The 20,441-nt window shown below is 36.0% G+C and overlaps 1 protein-coding gene and 1 non-coding gene across 7 annotated transcripts in view; one reads left to right on the forward strand and one right to left on the reverse strand.

Moving 5' to 3' along the window:
• Positions 1-20,441, forward strand: part of IPO11 (importin 11) — a 189,714-nt gene that overhangs the window by 136,644 nt on the left and 32,629 nt on the right. For 3 of the 6 annotated variants that reach the window (XM_053657295.1, XM_053657296.1, XM_053657297.1), the window contains exon 27: positions 4,673-4,794. In XM_053657295.1, the coding sequence (XP_053513270.1) occupies positions 4,673-4,794 (122 nt within the window). Of the gene's footprint in view, positions 1-4,672; positions 4,795-12,026; positions 12,255-13,734; positions 13,861-20,441 lie in introns of those variants that run through there. The other 3 variants (XR_008390097.1, XR_008390098.1, XM_053657298.1) reach the window with 3 other exon arrangements.
• On the reverse strand, positions 18,883-18,988 carry LOC119042435 (U6 spliceosomal RNA). Its single transcript, XR_005081226.1, has one exon. It is a non-coding gene; the product is annotated as a U6 spliceosomal RNA (small nuclear RNA).

Genomic DNA, 20,441 nt, shown 5'->3' on the forward strand with positions numbered 1-20,441 from the left:
TTTGATTCTATTATAAAAAATAAATGCCTAGATAATTTAGCCCCAATCCTCCCAGATCTCTTTTAAATGTTTCTGTAATACTGAGAACTGTGCATTTATCATCAAGGATGTTTGCTCTACCCTAGCTCTGGCCCTGCTTATATATCTATTTAGTTTTTAAAGATTTTATTAATTTATTTATAGAGGAAAGGGAAGGGAGGGAGAAAGAGAGGAAGAGAAACATCAGTGTGTGGTTGCTTCTCACGTATCCCTTGTGGGGACTGGGGACCTGTCCCACAACCCAGGCATGTGCCTCTGACTGGGAATTGAACCGGCAAGCCTTCAGTTTGCAGGCCGGCGCTCAATCCACTGAGCCACACCAGCCAGGGCATTAAGTGAAATTTCATATTGAAATAAATTCATGCCCATTTGTTTACAAATTGTTTCTGACCAATTTAGGGTGTTGAATAGTTGCAACTGAGACCTTATAGCCCATAAAGCCTTAAATATTTACTGTCTGGTTCTTTGCAGAAAAAGATTGTTTCTGCCTTGTATTCTAATTGCTTGTTTAATAATGATGAAGAGGTCTTTATATTTCCAGTTTCAGCACTGGAGATCAACTTTGAAAACTCACTCTTGTTAAATGCTATTAAGTATTTTTAATAAAGGAAATAAATGTAAGTTATGAATAAAATTAGACAATAGAGATATTTTTCTTTACTGATTGTGTCTTTATTTCAACCAGATACATCACTATAGCTTCAGTTGTCTATATGCAAGGAATATAATGTTAAAACTAGGAACTATCTTGAGCTGGTAATTCTGGTAGTATCTGATAGATCTATCTGTATTTATATCAATTTTAAATAGTCTGTGAGTTTACTGTGGCATCTTATGACATAGTACACAATCTAAGGGACCCAAGTATAAATAATTTTCTTGAACTAATAACTGTTTTCTTGACATTTTATTATTTTAAATATGCGTGGAAGCATTTCTTGGGAAAAAATGAAGAAGCACAAACATAGACAAGTATGAGAACTTTGCATTGATTTTATATTATCAAATCCTTAAGGTAAAGAGATATTTGACATTAAATGTGTTTTTTAACACATCAACCAAGGACTATTTTTCCTTCACCTTTAAGTCACATTTGACTATTTATTTTTTTAAATGTATTTTATTGATTATGCTATTACAGTTGTCCCATTTTTCCCCTTTACTCCCCTCTACCCTGCCCCCCTCCCACCCACATTCCCTCCCCTTAGTTCATGCCCATGTGTCATACTTATAAGTTTTTTAGCTTCTACTTTTCTCAAACTATTCTTACCCTCCCCCTATTTTCTACCTACCATGTATGCTATTTACTCTCTACCTTTCCCCCCTCTCTGCTCCTCCCACTCCCCTGTTGATAACCCTCCACTTGATCTCCATTTCTTTGGTTCTGTTCCTGTTCTTCTTAATTTGTTTTGTTTGTTTTTGTTTTAGGTGTGGTTGTTAATAATTGTGAGTTTGCTGTCATTTTACTGTACATGTTTTTAATTTTCTTTTTCTTAGATAAGTACCTTTAACATTTCATACAATAAGGTCTTGGTGATGCTAAACTCTTTTACCTTGACCTTATCTGAGAAGCACTTTATCTCCCTTCCATTCTAAATGAAAGATTTGCTGGATAGATCAATCTTGGATGTAGGTCCTTGCCTTTCATGACTTGAAATACTTCTTTCCAGCCCCTTCTTGCCTGCAAGGTATCTTTTGAGAAATTAGCTGATAATCTGATGGGAACTCCTTTGTAGGTGACTGTCCCCTTCTCTCTTGCTGCTTCTAGGATTCTCTCATTTATTTTGATCTTGGGTAATGTAATTATAATGTGCCTTGGTGTGTTCCTCCTAGAGTCCAGCTTCTTTGGGACTCTCTGAGCTTCCTGGACTTCCCAGAAGTCTATTTCTTTAGCTTGAATGGGGAAGTTCTCCTTTATTATTTGTTCAGATAAGTTTTCTACTTGTTGCTGTTCCTCTTTCCCTTCTGGTACCCCTATAATTTGGATGTTGGAACGTTTAAAAATGTCCCGGAGGTTCCTAAGCCTCTCTTCAGTTTTTTGAATTCTTGTTTCTTCATTCTTTTCTGGTTGGATGTTTCTTCCTTCCTTTTGGTCCACTCCATTGATCTGAGTCCCATTTTCCTTCCCATCACTATTGGTTCCCTGTACATTTTCCTTTATTTCACTTAACGTAGCCTTCACTTTTTCATGTAATTTCAGACCAAATTCAACCAATTCTCAGAGTATCCTGATCACCAGAGTTTCGAACTGTGCATCTGATAGGTTGGCTATCTCTTCATCATTTAATTGTATTTGCTGTGGAGCTTTGATGTGTTCTTTTGTTTAGGTCATTTTTTTTTTTTGTCTTGTTCCTGTTATGTAGTAAGGGGCGGAGCAACCTAGTTGCTGGGTTGTGACACTGTATATGGGCAGGGCTCGAGAGGGAACAATGGCACTTGCTCCACTCTCTGCCGATTTCAGTCACTGCTCCCGCTTCCAACAAGCAAATTGGGCCCTCCTGGCGCTGATTCCCGGATAGGTGGGTGGGTTGGTTTGTGTATGTTTTGGGACCCTGTGGGTCTCTCCAACAAACTCCTTGAGGCTAGGAGTCTCTCCTGGCACCTCAGCCCCCACAGGTGTTTTCAAGAGGTATTTTGAGGCTTTATTTCCCCACACTGGGACACTGGGTTGCATGGTCTGTCTCAATCCCCAGTTTCGCCTAGTTTGTCTGGGCATGAATGTGGGACAGGGCACACTGTGTCCCCCCTACAATCTGCCATCTCGATGGATCTGCCAGCTGCCACCTTGTATGCCCAGGTCCGCCAACTGCCACCCTGCCCCCCAGCCCTCTCCGCCCAGCTGCCCAACTCGACCCCTCCTACCGGTCTGGATGAATGTCTGCTTTAACTCCTTGGTTGTCAGACTACCATAAAGTTCAATTTTCTGTCAGTTCTTGTTTTTTTGTTTTTAAATTATTGTTCTTATTTTGGTTGTGTGAAGAGGCACAGTGTGTCTACCTGTGCCTCCATCTTGGTTGGAAGTCTAAATGCATTTTTTAAAGGGTGTTAGAAGTGTCTAGTAAATCCTGAGGTTCACTGACTCACTTTCAGTCTATGAGATCACTACATTTGGTTGTACCTTACTTTATAGATTGTAACTGTGTCAGTCAGAGTTCTCCAGAAAAATAGAAGTGTGTGTGGAGAGAGAGAGGAGAAATGCATGTTTGTGTATATATGTACATGCACTGTAGAGATTTTAAGGAATTGGCTCATATGATTGTAGGGACTGGAAGGTTTTAATTTTTTAGGGCAAGCTGAAACTCAGGATTTTCATGTCATAGTCTTTTTGAAAAAACTTATTTTTATTATAGTTCACGTATTAGTTTTAACCATACAACATAGTGATTTATCATGTATATACCTCACAAAGTGATCACTGCAATAAGTCTGATAACCATCTGTCACTGCATAGTTATTACTATATTATTGACTTTATTCCCTCTACTTTACATTATATTCCTTTGATCTATTAACTGGAAGTTTGTACTTCTCAATCCCCTTACCTTTTCTGCCTAAGCCCCCAAACTCCTCCTCTTTGCAACCATCATTTTGTATCTATGAGTTTGTTTATTTCATTTTGGTCATTTATTTTGTTCTTTAGATTCCACAAATAAGCAAAATCATATGGTATTTGTTTTTCTCAGTCCAACTTTTCACTTAATAATACTCTGCTGGGTGTGTCCAACCTTTTGGCATCTCTGGGCCACACACTAAATACATAAACATTAACAAAAACTGATGTGCAAAAAAAAAAAAAGGTTTCAAGTAAATTTGTGATTTTGTGCTGGGCCACGTTCATAGCCATCCTGGGCCCCATGTGGCTCATGGGCCGTGGGTTGGACACCCTGGGGTCCCATCCATATTGTCACAAATGACAAAATTTTATTCTTTTTTTTTTATGTCTGAGTAATATTCCATTGTGTATATGTACTACATTTTCTTTATCCATTCATCTGTTGGTAGATAGTCTTGAAGCAGGATTTCTTCTTTTCAGGGAAACAATTTTTGTGCTGAAGACTTGCAATTGATTGAATGAAACCCTACACACATGCAAGGGTGTATGGCCTTTTGGCGTCTCTGGACAACATTGGAAGACGAGTTGTCTTGGGCCACACAGTACATACACAAACACTAATGAAAACAAAACAATCTCATAATATTTTAAGTAAAATTTATAATTTTGTGTTGGGCCACATTCATAGCCATCCTAGGCTGCATGCGGCCTGTGGGCCATGGGTTAGACACCCCTAAATTTAGTCAACTCATTGTAAATGTTAATCAGAACAACAGAATACTTTTACAGCAGCATCTAGACTGGTGTTTGAACAAACAACTGGACACCTTAGCCTTGCCCAGTTGAACAAATCTATTTAGTTCTCAGAATTATTTTGATCTCAAGATTGTTTAGAGTCAAGTTCTAGTTTGCTTAAATTATTCCTTTCTGGCTGAAGGCTTGCCCTATATTTTTGTATTCTAATTCTGTGGTTTGCTGGAATTGACCTTCAGCCATGCACAAGGTTTTAGCCTGTAATAGTACTTATCCACAGGACGTACTATTTCAAATATTTGAGATGCCTCTTGCTCTTTCTTTCAGATGGACCAGCTCTTGGGAAATATGATTGAAATGTGGGTTGATCGCATGGACAACATTACCCAGCCTGAAAGAAGAAAACTTTCAGCTTTGGCTTTGCTTTCTCTTCTGCCATCTGATAATAGGTGAGGAAACAGTTTCATAAAATTTGTTTCTTTAAGGCGTCAAAGTACTAGCATTGTGCACTGTTTTGGCCATTTGGTATTGCTGTGTGTTTCTGGGCAGTGTTGCTTACTGTATATCTATGCTGATTTTGTTAGTAGTTAATGATGCAGCAGGTGCTAGTTTAGATTTAAAAATATGTGAATGGAAGTGGTAGGCACTGCAGTTTAATGGTCACGTTCATTTTACCATTTTTTAAATTCTTGTCTGAATTTTCCTTTTTTTAATAATAACCAGATTTTATTAGACATATTTTAGGTCCTCTTTTTATATCAATATATGAAACATATAATGTTTTCAATGTCAATAGAGCTTTATGAATTACTCTCTTGGTAATTCAGAAGTATCTTACATAATATTTGATTATTTTGGGATATGTGTAAAGAAGCTTGCAAGTTCTTTCTTTCTGACATAGATGAAATCATTATATTATACTTTACAAACTTGGTTAAAATTTCCATTTCTGTAAAGCAAATACAGATCACTTTGATTTTGAAATCTAAATAAGAATATGTTTTCTTTGCTTTTATTCCTAGCTTTGTGGAGTTGGCATTATATGCCCCCCTTTTTGCTGCTTTTAATTTTAAAGGTATAAAGATAGACCTTAAGACTTAACCCTGTGGGAAGAATAATGATAATTAATATATTGGATTTTGTCTTAGGGAATTTTTAGAGCACATGCATACTAGTGATAAAATAAATCTAGTTAGCTTCAGAAATTCGTTAGAAAAATAAATTATTTATTTTTATCATAGTAATTTGGATTAAGTACACAGGCAATTGTTTTATGCTTACACATAACAATAGTTAATAATTATTGAGCACTTATATTTTGCTAAGTGCTTTGCACTTAATATCATCTAATTTTAAAGCAGTCCTGAGGTATAGGTATAATTATCTTCTTTTTATAGAGCAAATAAATAGCTTAAAAATGTTAAGTGACTTGCCTGGGGTCTGGCATGTGGCATGTCATAGAGCAGCTAGAAGCCAGGGCTCTTTCTTTTTTTTTAATCCTCATCCAAAGATATGTTTATTGACTTGAGACAGAGACATCGATGTTAGAGAAAAACATCATGTGAAAGAGAAATATTGATTTACTGTCTCCCATATGTACCCCAATCTGGGATCGAACCCACACCATTTTTAGTGTCTGAAGCGATGCTCCAACTCACTGAGCCACCTGGCCAGGGCCAGGGATTGTTCTTTGAAATACCAGGTGGTGCTGCTTCTCAGGTGGACTTGCAGAAGAGTTTCCTGTTTCCTCACTGTAGAATTGAGTGGCATCTTACTTATTTTTGAAGCCAAATTCAAGCTACCTACATTTTAACTTACTGCTGTTTTTCTTTTTCTTAGTGAAAAAAACTTGAGGACTACTCAGGCATTTAAAAATGAAATGCTAAAGAACCTGGTCTTTGGCAATAGTCAACATTCTGTAAGCATTTCTTGAAAAAAATTAATGAATGGAAAAATATTAAGGTTAAAAAGCATGTTAGAGTTTTCTCTAATATGAAGTAAATATTATTGAGGGTACACAAAATATGATATAGGTTAAGAAATATTTTTCTTAAAAATGATATAGGTTAAGAAATATTTTTTATGAGAATACTGTTTGCTTCATTATTTAATTTTATGTAAGTGTACAATTCAAAAACATTTTACATGTGTTAGTTGTGGAAATAGCTGGCTTCCACAGGGTAAATATAAGGCTTTTACAAGTCTAAGGCATACTTGGACTGGGGCTATGTCAATCTATATAAATTGAGGGGCAGACTTTAATAAGGCTAGAAATTCTCTTAAACATTAACATTTCGCATCTAAAAGTTGTGAGAGATAGCTTTGTGATAGGAACATCAGATCTTAATGTTCTTCTTAAAATGAAGTATTAAAAAATCTACTGGGCAGTAATGAATTCATGTCATTTTATGGGTACCAAGAAAATCTTGAATAATGTAATAGACAATTTTAAAGAGTAACGATTTAATTTTAAAATGTTCTTAATTAAGAAACATTCACAGGTACAGAAAACGTAATGATCTGAAAAGCAAAAAAATCTAAATTGCTCTAGAAGTTTGCAGTAGAGTCATTGGTCCATGATGTAACTTAGGAAGATTTATATTCACATAATTTAACGGAAGGTAATGTTGACATGGAAGTCAGCAGTTTTAGACTTTCTTCTTACAACTACATAGTTGTTGGAGCTTCAGGAAAGTTTGCTCTCTTCCACATCTCCTGCTTAATTTCCCATGTAATAGTAACTTCCTGTTTCTGTGTTTCTTTTAGACTTTGCAGTAAAACTTTTTCCTTGCTTGAAATAAGCAGGTCTAGAGAATAATGTTGGTAATGATTTTCTTATCAGGCTAAATTAAGAAATGTAATTTTCTTCTCCTTTCATCATAATGGATTTTCAAGTGCAGAAATACACTGTTCTACAGCAAGGTTTCTAAACCACGGTACTAGTGACCTTGCGCCAGGTGATTATTTGTTGTAGGACTGTGCTGCGCAGTGTAGGATGTTTAGTAGCAACCCCCTGGTTTCTGCCCCCTAGATGTGCTTAGTAGAACCTCCCATGTCCAGTTTAGAATCACTGCTGTAAAGAATAACCATTTGGAAAACTATTAAACTCCAAGCCACAACTTCAGATATTTGATAAAGACTGTGGACTTGATAACCCCACTCAAATCCCAGTGTCATTCACTTGTGAATGACTGTGACCAAGTAACTTCTCCGTGCCTAAGTTTAGTTGTTTTTAAAATTGAGAATCTAATAGTGTCTTTTCTGATGAGGGTATTGTAAAGATTCAGTGAGTTTGCATATGGAATATCAAAGTGTCTGAATAGATAAAGTTAGCTGTTTTTATTTTATTCTTCCTCTCTTCCTCATTCACCCATCAATCATCCAATTACCTTAATACAAAATTCTGAAAGCTTAAGTCACTGTACATGCATTCATGTTAAATTCACTACATTTTGAGTGTCTGTATACCTGTTTATTAATTCATTTAAAAATGCGTTAAGCTAACTACCTATGTCCTAAGGAATGTCACCATCTGCTTGATGATATTTTTATAATATTCTGCATTGTCACCAACTTAATGACACAAGAATTTGCTTATGTTTACTCCATGCAGTCTTGTTCTATCTTCTTGGTCACTTTCTGAATGTAGTGCAATTTTAATTTTAATTGTGCAGTACAGTCGTCTCATCTCTTTTTGTTTTACTGTTTCCTTAGCTGTAATAATTCCAAGTCTTAATTTTCTCCCTTTCTTAGAGTGTATAATATTTCTACATAGAGTGAATAAAGGTTTCTGTGGCTAATTTTTATATGAAAATAACATTATTTATATACACACCTTTTAACGTTTTCCGAAGCGTTTCCCTCCAAAGGCACAGATTAAACTTCAGTCTCGGGTCAGGTGTTGCATGTCACTGCTGCGTCTTTGCGGTCTCTCTCAGTCTTTAACGTCATTTCCTGACCCTTTCTTTCTCTCTAATGGGTAACATTTTCGAAGAATACAATCCTTTTCTGTCCTTCTCTCCCTTTCCTCACCCCTTCCCTGTGTTCATCCCTCATTCCCTCTGTCTCAACGGAAAACAGGTTCCTCACTGAGGTGTTTCTGATGTCTCTTCATGATGAGATTCAGGTTGGAATGTTTCCTAAGTGCTGTTGTGTCCTTCAGATACAACATCTGACAGCACATGGTGTCCATCTGCTTCTCGTTAATGATGCTAATTCTGGTCAAGGTGTTGTCTGATTTCTTCACTTTGTAGTTATTATTTTTTCTTGCACCCAAACAGCAATCTGTATGGAGATACTGCTTCTCATTAAAATTTCACCCGACATTGAGCAGAATGATAATATTTTTTTTACTGTTACTAGACTATTTTTAATTGTAAACACCATTTTAAATTTTGATATTTGGGTACATAAATGACTTCGAAGATCCATAAGATCAGTGACTTCTGTTGTAAACTGTTCTTTGTATGTAAACCCACCTTAATTGTTTTATACATAGATGCTGTATCTCTAAGTAATATAGATGGTGCATACTTAAAATATAGCACTAAAACAGTTGTTCTCTTATTTAAATGTCAGAATTCAGATTGTGGAGAATTATAATGAATTGGAGATTATATGAAGACTTGACTTAACATGTTACAGGATTTAAAGTTCATGAGATTATAAATTCCCTAAGTAATGTGAATTGCTGTGAATGGCAGTATTTAATCAAAACACAGGGAATGTACCTTCATTTCCCTGCAGTGGGAAGCTGGGAAACTTTGGAGTTCTAATTTCACATTTGAGTAGTGCTGTGATCATAGCAAGTAGGAAAACGAAGAGTCTCTGAATTCCATTCCTGCATTAACAGAAAGGCTAAACTTTGTGTTTCTGGATATCTGAATTTTACTATATATCAACCTGAGAACTAAAATGTATTATTTACATTTGTTATTTTTTCAGTCACTTTAGTTTACTGTAGTTTACTTCAGTTTTTGTGGTATGAATAATATAGGTTTCTTTTTTTTTCTCTCAGTTTTTCTTGGTATAATTTTCTTTAAAAATTTTTCTAAGATCTAATACATAATTTTGTCAGCTTTGGATATTTCTGGAACAATGGAAAATGTTAATTAATGTTTCTATTTTACTAGAGCCTTTTCTAGAGCCTCTTTACTAGAGCCTTGGAGCCTTTGCTCTTTAAACTTGATTTTGATGCATAATATCTCTGGCTTTTTTTAAACTCTAAGGAAGGAGAAGGTTTTCCTTAACTTTCTCAGAGCAGCTGCAAGAATTTTTAAAACATATAATACCTGACTATTAAAATATACAATACTTAGGATTTAGTAAGGGGCACTGACCTGTCTTCCCTTAGATTGTTAAATAAGAAAAGAATTATTTAAAATTTCACAAAATTATATTATGTGAATTTGGTCACATAATACAGCTATTATGGTCACAGTTAAATACCAGAACGGCCATCTGGTGTGATTGAATTAAAATTATACCTTTTTTATCAGATCAGCAAAAAATATATTTGTTGGTGTGCCACAGAATTTTAGAAATTAGTTTATGTGTGCTGCAAAATAAGAAAAGTTGAAAATCGCTGACTTAGAGTTTCTACCTTGGTCCGGAAATTAAATAAATGAAGACAAGGTCTATAGGAGAAAAGTATACAAATTTAATGTTTTACATGACACAGAACTTACATGAGGAAATGAAGACCTAAAAAATAGTTAAATATGTGAGTTTTTATGCTAGGTTTAATGTAGAGAGGATGCAGAGTTGTGGGAAGATATGATAAGGACAAAAGGTGAGAGGTAAGTGTAGTAAAGCTGGGGAACTTTTTGTTTGTATTCTGTTCAGAGTCCTTTTGTCTTTGGAGGTAAGTTTGCTCTTTTCTTCCCACTGTAGAGAGGGCACCTCGCACATGAAGGTTTTATAACCTGTTTCAGGGGTGAAGGGAAAAGGTACGGGGATATAGCTGGGAGTTGGGAAGGTCAGAGAGACATCTTCCTGTTTCTGCTATCTTCTGAAACAGTTTTAACTTACAGTATGCAGTATGCCAAGGTGCTTTATTTGGGTGTAGCGTGTCCTGAACCACATCATAACTCTTAAGTTGTATGATACAATTGAAAAACCCATGAGGCATACTTTATTTCAGTTTGTATGTTACTGAAAATATGAAACAAAATGGACTTCAGGGACATAGTTCCTGTGCCATCTTTACCTAATTCATGTCATTTTTCTGTCATTTGTTTGTGTGTGTATGTATGTGTGTGTGTATAGTTGTTGTTTTCTTGTATCTTTATTTATCAAGTAAAAATAACAATAGCCAGCCACAAAGGGCATTTGTGAGAAGTGAATCACTTGATAAAGATCTTTTATTGTGTGTACCTCTAATTTTTTTATTATCATAGGAAGATAACGCTTGGTATTAACAAAGTATTTCATATGGAAATAATTCATATCATGATATGAATTATCTTTTTAAAAAGATTTTGTTTATTTTTAGAGAGATGAAGGGAGGGAAAAAGAGAGGGAGAGAAACATCAGTATATGGTGGGTTGCCTCTCTCAGAACCCCCTAGTGGGGACCTGGCCTGCATGCCAGGCGTGTGCCCTGACTGGGAATTGAACCCCTTTGGTTCATAGGCTAGTACTCAACCCACTGAGCCACACCAAACAGGGCTAAAGTAATTGTCTTGATGTGAAGTAAAGCTGCTTTAATATCGAAAGGAAATTATAATGTACAATTACATTATCACTGATATTTTAAGTGTCTTGTTGGGGTATTATTAATGCTAATAAAAGTCAGAATTAGAAATCCTAAGCAATCAGCTTTTGGAAAATTATGACTAAACAATATACAATATAAGTAATTTATAATAAATTATTTACATCTTTACCTTGAAATATTACATTATATGCATCTATATTAAAAGATTCAAAACTAATTCACATGTGTATGTAGTAAAATGCCATTAAAGGGCCTCTTTCACTCTTGTCAACTTTTCTTGCCAAAAGGTGACCTTCATCAGTAATTTGGTGTACAACCTGATACCATTGTACACACTAAGGCACATTACTGAAGCACACGTGGTGGGGCAAAGGTAGGTTTACAGTTCTTTGTGAGGAAAATAATACGATAATTAATTATTAATGATACAAGAATAATCTGTGTTTCACATACTCAAAACTGTAAACCAACTTTCGTCCACCCTGTATTAAGGCACTGATTGGTAGTATTTAATATTTTTTATACCCTCGACTTCTTTTTGAAGAATTAAAAAGACCATAGAGGATAGTGTAACATTTGTGTTCACTATTCTAAATTGCTTGCTGTTTTGCTACCTGTTCTTTTAAGGTTCTAATATGTATTCAAAACAATCTAAATATTTTATTTATTTAAAAATTCACAAAGTTATACTATTCTATTTACATTTCATTTCAACTTACTTTTCTACCCAGTAGTTATCTGTTGTTGATATATATACATACAGAGTTTGTTCATTCTAAAAATTTCAAGTTTTTAGGGTTTTGGCATTTTTCTTTTTAAAAATGTACTTATTTTTAAAATTATGCAGTATTTAGGTATGTGCATTAGGAAAACTCAAATTAACTGCATTCTGAAAAATAAGTTCCTGAGATTTCCTTTCAACAATACTTTTGAAACACAGATAAAATTACTTCCTGTCTCTCAGTTTCCTGTCTCCATGGCAACCTCTGTTTTACACTCTGACTGTGGAGGAACCAATGTGAAGAGTGGTGTTTCCTGAGCAAACAGTGACTTTAAAAAAAAAAAGTGGAGGGCTGGAGGTCAACGGTACCACAGAAAGAAATGGATTTGGATTTAGAAATTTCTTCAGATTTAGAAAGAAAACCTTTACTTGAATCAGCCGGGTGTTAATAATACGAATTTCCTGTTCTTGGTAAGACTATTGATTTAAATATGAACTTTAGTTGAAAAAAAATAATTTGATTTGTAAAAAACTATAGTTTCAAGGGAGTTTAATTGTTCTGCAATGAATTTGTATTTTCATAAATTATAATTTTATTTAATTGATATTCAACTTTAAGTTAATAAAGGGATATACTATATATCTAAAGACTAGTATTTCTGCACTATCATTGTTCACTTGTTATAGTAAATTATAATATTTTAAATGAACTTAGTAAACATTTTATTTTGCAGTTTATTAAATTTGAATTATTATTTTCTCAAACAGTGGGTTAATGGCCTGGAGGTGTTAATAATTCTAGAACATACTCCAAATTCATTATTTTACACTATCATCTTAGTATCATTTATGATACATAGTAAGAACTTTTTAAGTTTAAAGTTTTATCTTCTCTTTTTATAGCCTTTTCTGATACAAGGAGGAAAAAACAAGAACAGGGCTTTGTGTGTATCACATTTTCTGTGCTCTGCCTCTGACTCTTTCTTCTTGTTACCTGTAATCTTGTATTATTATTCCGTAAAAAGATACTTGGATGTGCATTGGTTTATCAGCTCTGCACTAGGAGATGAATTAAGCGCCATAACTCAGGCCTTTGAAATATTCCTAAGAATCTTCCTGAACGTACAGTTTTTCTGAATCTGACTGGAAGTAATTGATCTCACATACTCGTAAATGTGAGTGAATTACTGGGACTTCATTCTCTGGTAGCATTATACTTGGATAATAGTGGCATTGTGTATTTGTATCCAAAAGCCTTTGTTCATTTCAGGCACCTCTATTTTTCTATATCTAAATGATAAATTTATGAAATACTTGGATCCTGGAATATTTGAGGGGCTTTCCGATCTTCATTATTTATATTTATAGTATAATCAAGTATTCTTTGTTTCAAGAGAAGTATTTAATGATCTGGTTTCAGTTTAGTACTTAACAGCTTTAAAGGAATCACCTCCCTGTCCTTGGGAGTGGTTCATTTGTCCGTATGATTGCTCTTCAGGTACTTATCAAACAGTAGAATTTTGAGAATATCAGATTCAGACTTATAGTATCTTGGAAAGCTGGATTGTTTGTATCTAGAAGGTAATAATTTCACAAAAGAACCATCAAAAGCTTTTGAAGTACTTAGGAATCTTTAAGACTGTGCTTCTTACCCATATTGAAGCAATACAGACTTTTGCATTTAAAGGACTTGTCGACTTGAAATAGTTGCTTCTGAAAAATTCAAGAATTAAAAATGTTACTAGGGGTGAATTTAGTAGAATTAATAATCTTAAACATTTGATTTTAAGTCATACTGATTTAGAAAATTTAAATTCTGACACATTTACCTTGTTAAAGAATGTAATATATCTTAAGTTATAAACAGAATAATCAGCGTTGATAATGATACATTTGAAAATATGGGAGCATCTTTGAAGATCCTTAATCCTGTCATTTAATAATCTTACAGACTTACATCCAAGGGTCCTTAAGCCCTTGGATCTTCATTGACTCATCTCCAGGCAAATTCTAATCCTTGGGAATGTAACTGCAAACTGTTGGGCCTGCGCGACTGGTTAGCATCTTCAGCCATTACCCTAAACATCCGTTATCAGAACCCCCCTTCCATGCCTGGCAGAGCGTTGCATTACATTAAGCGGACGAACTTTACAGATTGCAGTACATCTTCAACAAATATATCCAGAGCTTGGGCTATAAAATCTCTTCATATTCATCACAAGACCACTGTGTTAATGATGGCCTGGCATAAAGTAACCACAATTGGGGGACATTTGGAAAATGCTGAGAGCGTTACTTTCGGGGAACAAATTCATACTTCACCTGCCAGTAGACTTTTTCAAGAGAATGCCTTTGGTAATCTACTAGAGACTACTGCAGTGTTACCTGTGCAGATACAGCTTACTTCTTCTGTTAACTTGAACTTGGAGAAAAACAGCGCCCTACCAGTTGATGATGCTTCAGTGTCAGGGAAAACATCTCTAATTTGTACACAAGAAGTTGAAAGGTTAAATGAGGCTTTTGACATTTTGCTAGCTTTATTTATCTTAGCTTGTGTTTTGATCATGTTTTTGATCTATAAAGTTGTTCAGTTTAAACAAAAACTAAAGACACCAGAAAACTCGGGGGAAAGTAGACTTGAATATTACAGCTTTTATCAGTCGGCAAGGTATAATGTGACTGCTTCAATTTGTAACACTTACCCAAATTCTCTTGAAAGCCCTGGTTTGGAGCAGATTCAACTTCATAAAGAAATTGTTCCTGAAAGTGATGCACAGGTCATTCTCTTTGAACATTCAGCTTTATAATTCAACTTATAATGGCTGTAAGAAAACTTAAGTGCTGTGGACATGAATAATGTTGAAGCCTCCTTGTAGAATTATAAACTTTATTTGGAAATATAATGAATTATATGAGCTTAGCATTAATAAATAATGTTTTTAATAACTTGTGAATACTGTATTTATTCAGTAGAAATTTTCTTTGATAGGCACTGAAGTAATAATAATAGCTAACATTTCTGTGTACCGAACACTGTGCTAAATACTTTAGATATCACATTTAATCATTAAAAAGCCTTGTCAGGTAGTACTGCCTACATTTGACAGGTAAGGAAACGTAGGCGGAAGGAGTTTGAGAAAGTCTCACATCCTCACACTTGTGGCACTCCTTAAGTCTGATTACAAAGCCCATGTTCTTAATTTCATGCTATACCGCTGCTTAGGTGATAAGGTTATAATTGGGAACAACGTAGTCCTGTTCTCGGTAGAGCTTAAAATCTAGAGGCGGGAATACATGGTTATTGTACAGTGTTCTAAGTACTGCACTTGCAGTGCATTAGGCATACGTGTGTGGAGGTGGGAGGTGGTTTTATGAGAAGAGCAGCATCAAAACTGGATTGTGAAAGATGAATTGGAATTATCCCAGTGACGAGAGCCTAGTAACAGGTAGAGGTAACATTATATCAGAAGGGTTGAGGAGCTAAACTCCAGTACAACTGCAGCTGTGAGTGGTGACAGGAGATTTGCAGCTACACAGGTATCCCGTGATGAAGGATGTTGTAATTTTATGCTTTTTCCCTAAGGAAGCAGGGGGCCATGGAAGGATTTGAAGCAATGGAGTGATACGATGAATTTATTTTTTAGCAAGTGCACTCTATCTAAAAGGAGCAGCATGAGTAGAAGATGATTAATTGGGTAGGAATCTGAATCCTTCCCAATCCAGGGTAGAGAGGATGGATTCTAGAGCTACTTTGGAAGTGAGATGAACTGATGTGGCAATTGGCTGATGGGCGGCAGGTAAGGGAAAAATTTAAAAATGTTAGGTTTTCACGTAGGCAGCTCTGTGCTGCATTCCCTGAGCAAAGGAAGCAAGAGCAGTGGGGAGATAAGAGTCGGGGCAGAATGAGTTCCATTTTAGATTTATTGAATTTGAGATTCACATTGGATCTCCAAGTGGAAATATCCAGCAAGCAGAAGATGAGAGAGATCTAGCTGGTAAAGGTGAACTTTAACCTTTCATCTGTCCAGTACTCTGAAATTATATGATACAGTCTTTACAATAGCAATAACCATTTTGGGCCATGAGTTTAAGATACAGGTAAGTGAGGAAGAATAAGATGAAAGAACCCCTAGGATATGATAGTAGCCTCAACTGACAGTCTTTAATATAGATAGATGGTAATTGAAGTAATGGAGGCAATGTAATGTTTTTCTCTATTAACATAAATTTATACTTGTGTAGCACTCTCCAGAATGTTAGATACAGCAAGTGGCCTTTCTTGATCTGCTAATAGTGGCCTGAACTACAAATATATGTTAAATTTCCTCTCTGCATTATGTAATTTATGTTTGTGCTATTCTTTCACTTCCTCCCAATTTTTTTTATCATTAAAAGGTAATATACTGTCCCTGTGAAATTAGCCTGAAACAATCTGGGAGTGTTTAAACCATGTGATAATTATCTGGTTTGTATTGTGAAACTGAAATACATTACATGAAGTATGAAGATGCTATGTTCTCCAGTAAACATACAGAGGTTCTCAAACTGAGAATCACCTGGAAGCCTTGAAAAAACACAGATTCTTTCCCCACTCTTTCCAGAATTCTTGATTCAGTAGGTCTGGAATGGGTCCTATGAGTTTGCAATTTAACAAGTTTGCTGAAGCTGCCGGTCTGGGCACCGTGCTTTGAGAACCACTGCTGTAAGGTACTTGAGAGCAAAGCAAGAAGGAGCTTGGTAGTGGTTCTGGGTATACTACAAATTACAGAGAAGTTAAAGCTGCAGCCCTTTCCCCCCAAGAGTTTTCAATGTTCTGCTTTTTCCTGACTAGCTTAAAGCTATGTATGTCCTTGATTGTGACTTTAGCAGAAAACCTGAATGTATTTCTTAAAAATCTGTTCTTTCATGAATTATTTGTTTTACTATGGAAGAGTATGTGGTGTTTGGTTCACCTTGAAAAATATTTTTTTAAAGATTTTATTTATTTATCTTTAGAGGGGAAGGGAAGGAGAGAGGGAGAGAAACATCAATGTATGGTTGCCTTTCATGTGTCCCCTGCTGGGAACTGGCCTCCAGGGAACTGGCCTGCAACCCCAGTATGTGTCCTGACTGGGAATCGAACCGCAGTTGTCTGGTTCGCAGGTCCGCGCTCAATCCACTAAGCTACACCAGCCAGGGCCGAAAAATATTTTTAATAATACACTTTTTTGTTGTCTGCCCAACCCCTCACAATTTTTCTTTATTACTAACAGTACATATTTTATTAGAAAAAAAGAATTCAAACAATATAGAAATAAATAAAGTAGAAGTTGAAAACTCCACGTCCCCCTTCCCCACCACCTAAGTCACATCTTTTTAAAGATGATTAGTAGTATAGGTGACTGTGAAGTTAAGAAAAATCTGTATAACAAAATATTTATTTTGCTCTTAAAATCATTCTCACCCAGCTTAAAGAAGATATTTTAGAAATTCTACCAATTTTTCTTTGTTTTTATACATAATTTCTCATTGATTTAGGCTCAACTACAAAACTTTAATCTTACTAGTATCAATTTCTGTGTAGAACTATAGTTGTACACAGTGATATTCATTAAGTGCTCATTCCAGTTTTTGTCAGTAGCCATTTCTTTTATTAATGGTAGCCAGCTCACATTTCACTGTTGTTTGGTATTTTCATGTTTTTAAAAAATTTAAGGTAAAATTGATTTGAAGTGATCTGTCCATAGAAGTTTTTTGCTATTATTTTTGTATTTTGATTTTTCACATTTTGAGCAGCACTACTTTGAACAAAATAGTCGACACCAAATTATACACACGTGTGCACACACACACATATACACAGGTAGACACACACACTCAACGTGGATTGAACCCACAAGCTGGGTTAAGTGCCCTGATCAGGAATTGAACACGTGACCTTTTGGTCCATGGGACAATTGCTTCAACCAACCAAGCCACACTGGCCAGAGCCCAAATAATATTTTTAATATAGCTAAAGAAACTTACTCTTCAGGTTTCTGTATTTCTTTACCATATCCTAAAGGTTCTTGACTAGAGCACCAAGAAACAGGTGGGCTCCTAATGCAATGTGATTGTGTTTTAGAGGGATGGTTTTAAATAGGTTCCCACTTTTCTGCTGAATTTTATAAGAAGTTGTTTAAGGTTCCAGGGTATACCCCCAAAATGTCATCGGTCCCCACTCCTCCTCCCTGCCATCCTTAACAAACAAGAAGTGTAGAATTCAACTACCATTTATTTATAATATAACTTGGAAATGCACTTAGAATTTCAACATGGAATTTCAGACATATGCCTCTCACTTCTGAGATAATTGGGGACATTTGGTGTCAGATTAGCAGTGAGGGCTTCAGTGATATGGGACAGAAACTTCAACTGGAATGAGCAGGAAATAGGAGGTTCCAGGTGATGGAGTGGAACCATAGGGTAAGAGCCATCAGAGGTGTTTTGTAATCTTCTCAAAGTGGGGAATTGACAGTGTTTTGATAGCTGGAGGCAAAGTACTGGGGGGGCGGGGGGGAAGAGGCGGGGACATTGTGGGAGAGGGAGAGAATTGTGTAAAGCTCAGAACTAAATAAGGGAAGAGGATCTCTGGATGCCTGTTTGTTTTCCATCGACTTCTCATTCTTAGTGAGTCCTTGACTTCCTCATACGTAAGTTCCAGGTTACTTTGTTCATTTACTTTGCCTCACGGCCACCTTGTCTTGAGTCAGGAACAGTTGGACAAGTTTTTATTCCCTTCTATCACATTGCCTTAAATATTTTGTCTGTAGAGATCCTCCACCTAGTAGTAGAATTTGTTCAGATATTTGCTACACTAATATTAATACATGATATTTATCATTTGCCCACATACAATAGTTTTAAGAAAACTTTTATATTTTAAAATTTAAAATAAATTTTGTTTATTTATTTTTAGAGAGAGTGCAAGGGAAGAAGAAAGTGAGGGAAACATCAATGTGTGGTTGCCTCTCCCATGTCTCCTCCTGGGGACCTGGCCTGCCACCCAGGCATGTGCCCTGACTGGGAATTGAACTGGTGAACCTTTAGTTCGCAAGCCAGTGCTCAAGCCGCTGAGCCAAAAAATATGGAACACTTCACGAATTTGCATGTCATCCTTGTGCAGGGGCCATGCCAATCTTCTCTGTATCGCTCCAGTTTTAGTATATGTACTTCCAAGTGAGCACAGAAAACTTTTATTAATGTGTGAACCACGTGCAGTAGCTACACCTGTGTAACCACTGCTCAGGTTAGGAAATAGAACATTCAAACAAAACATATATGTGGGCATTTCTTGAACTTATGAAGTATAGAAGTATCCAAGTGCTTAAGCTTTAAGGTGGAGGGGGAACCACATGTAATTAGGGCCTTATTTAATTAATTATCTTACTTGTATCACAACACCGACAGAAAATCTGGTATATTTATTTTTAAGGGGTGTAGAAATGGTAGAGGAAAACCTAGAGAACCTTTTACAGGACTCACAAGCATTAAAGCAGGGCTTTTCCTACAAAGTTGTTCCCTACGTGCATTCCCTCATGTTCTATTGGGCTCACTGTTCTTCCTCGTTCTAAGGACCCCACTCCTTTACTTGTCTCCTGTTGCTAAGCCAAACACTAGAAAACGTGCTGCGTTAGACTGAGGAGCAGGAGAATGGAGTATGTGAAACCAAATAAAAGACTGCTCTATTTAGTGCTTAGGTTTTATTTCTACCTTCCCTCGCTAAGTAGGAACTCAGTTTTTTTTCTCCTGATAAAACCCATTTTGTTTCTCATTAAAACTTAACATACACTTTTTTCTGTTACTGGACTTACTGACGGTCCCTTAGGTAAGTAGGGAGAGAGACGTATCTGCTTTTGTGATGGGCCCTTTTTTTTTCGGTCTTACACTGGCTCAAGCAGAGTTGCTGTTCATTTGTTTTAAGTGCCCTCTACCTCTAGTCATCACTGTACTGAAGCTGTTAACACGCTGTTAATGTGGGAAGCCATGTGGATTAAAAGAGAAATATCCTGGGCAAAGCAGCAGGAATGAGAGGAACGTGCACCATTCTTGCTGCTGGCATCGTTTCCTTGCTCCTGAGTCTAGCGGCGTCAGTGTGATACAGTGGAGGGCGCTCTGTTTTGGTAGAAGTAAGTAGTTTTCTGATCCTGAATAGTGTGCAGACCTGGTGCATGTGTTACCTTCCTTCTGCCGCCACGTCTTCTCGTATCTCTAGTTTCCAGCACATGCGAATAAGCCCTTGCCTGTTGTTAGATCATTGACTGTGGAAAACGTTAATATTTTTTGCCTGATACCTTTTATATAACATCCATTTTCTAGTCTCAATTCCAGCCTTAATACATAAGTTTACATTTTCTTAATATTTTGTTTGAGATCCCGTGGACCAAAATTTTTTACGTTCTGTTAATAATTTCATATTCTCACTTTTGAAACTCTTTATTGTCAGTCATCTGCTTTTCATCTGTGAAAGGCTCATTAAGCACTGTTTTCTAGCCCCTAGAATGGGCACCTGTGAGATAATAAAAAATCGTCTGCCCTTCTGAGCCTTCCTGACCTTGTCCTATGTATATCTTTATCTGGCTCTTTGTTAATATCCTTTAAGTATGTTTCTTTGAGTTCTTTGAGCCACTCTAGCAAATT

The sequence above is a fragment of the Artibeus jamaicensis genome, unplaced genomic scaffold (genome assembly GCF_021234435.1).
Source record: "Artibeus jamaicensis isolate MK-2021 breed Jamaican fruit bat unplaced genomic scaffold, CSHL_Jam_final scaffold_369, whole genome shotgun sequence".
Classification (NCBI taxonomy): Eukaryota; Metazoa; Chordata; class Mammalia; order Chiroptera; family Phyllostomidae; genus Artibeus; species Artibeus jamaicensis.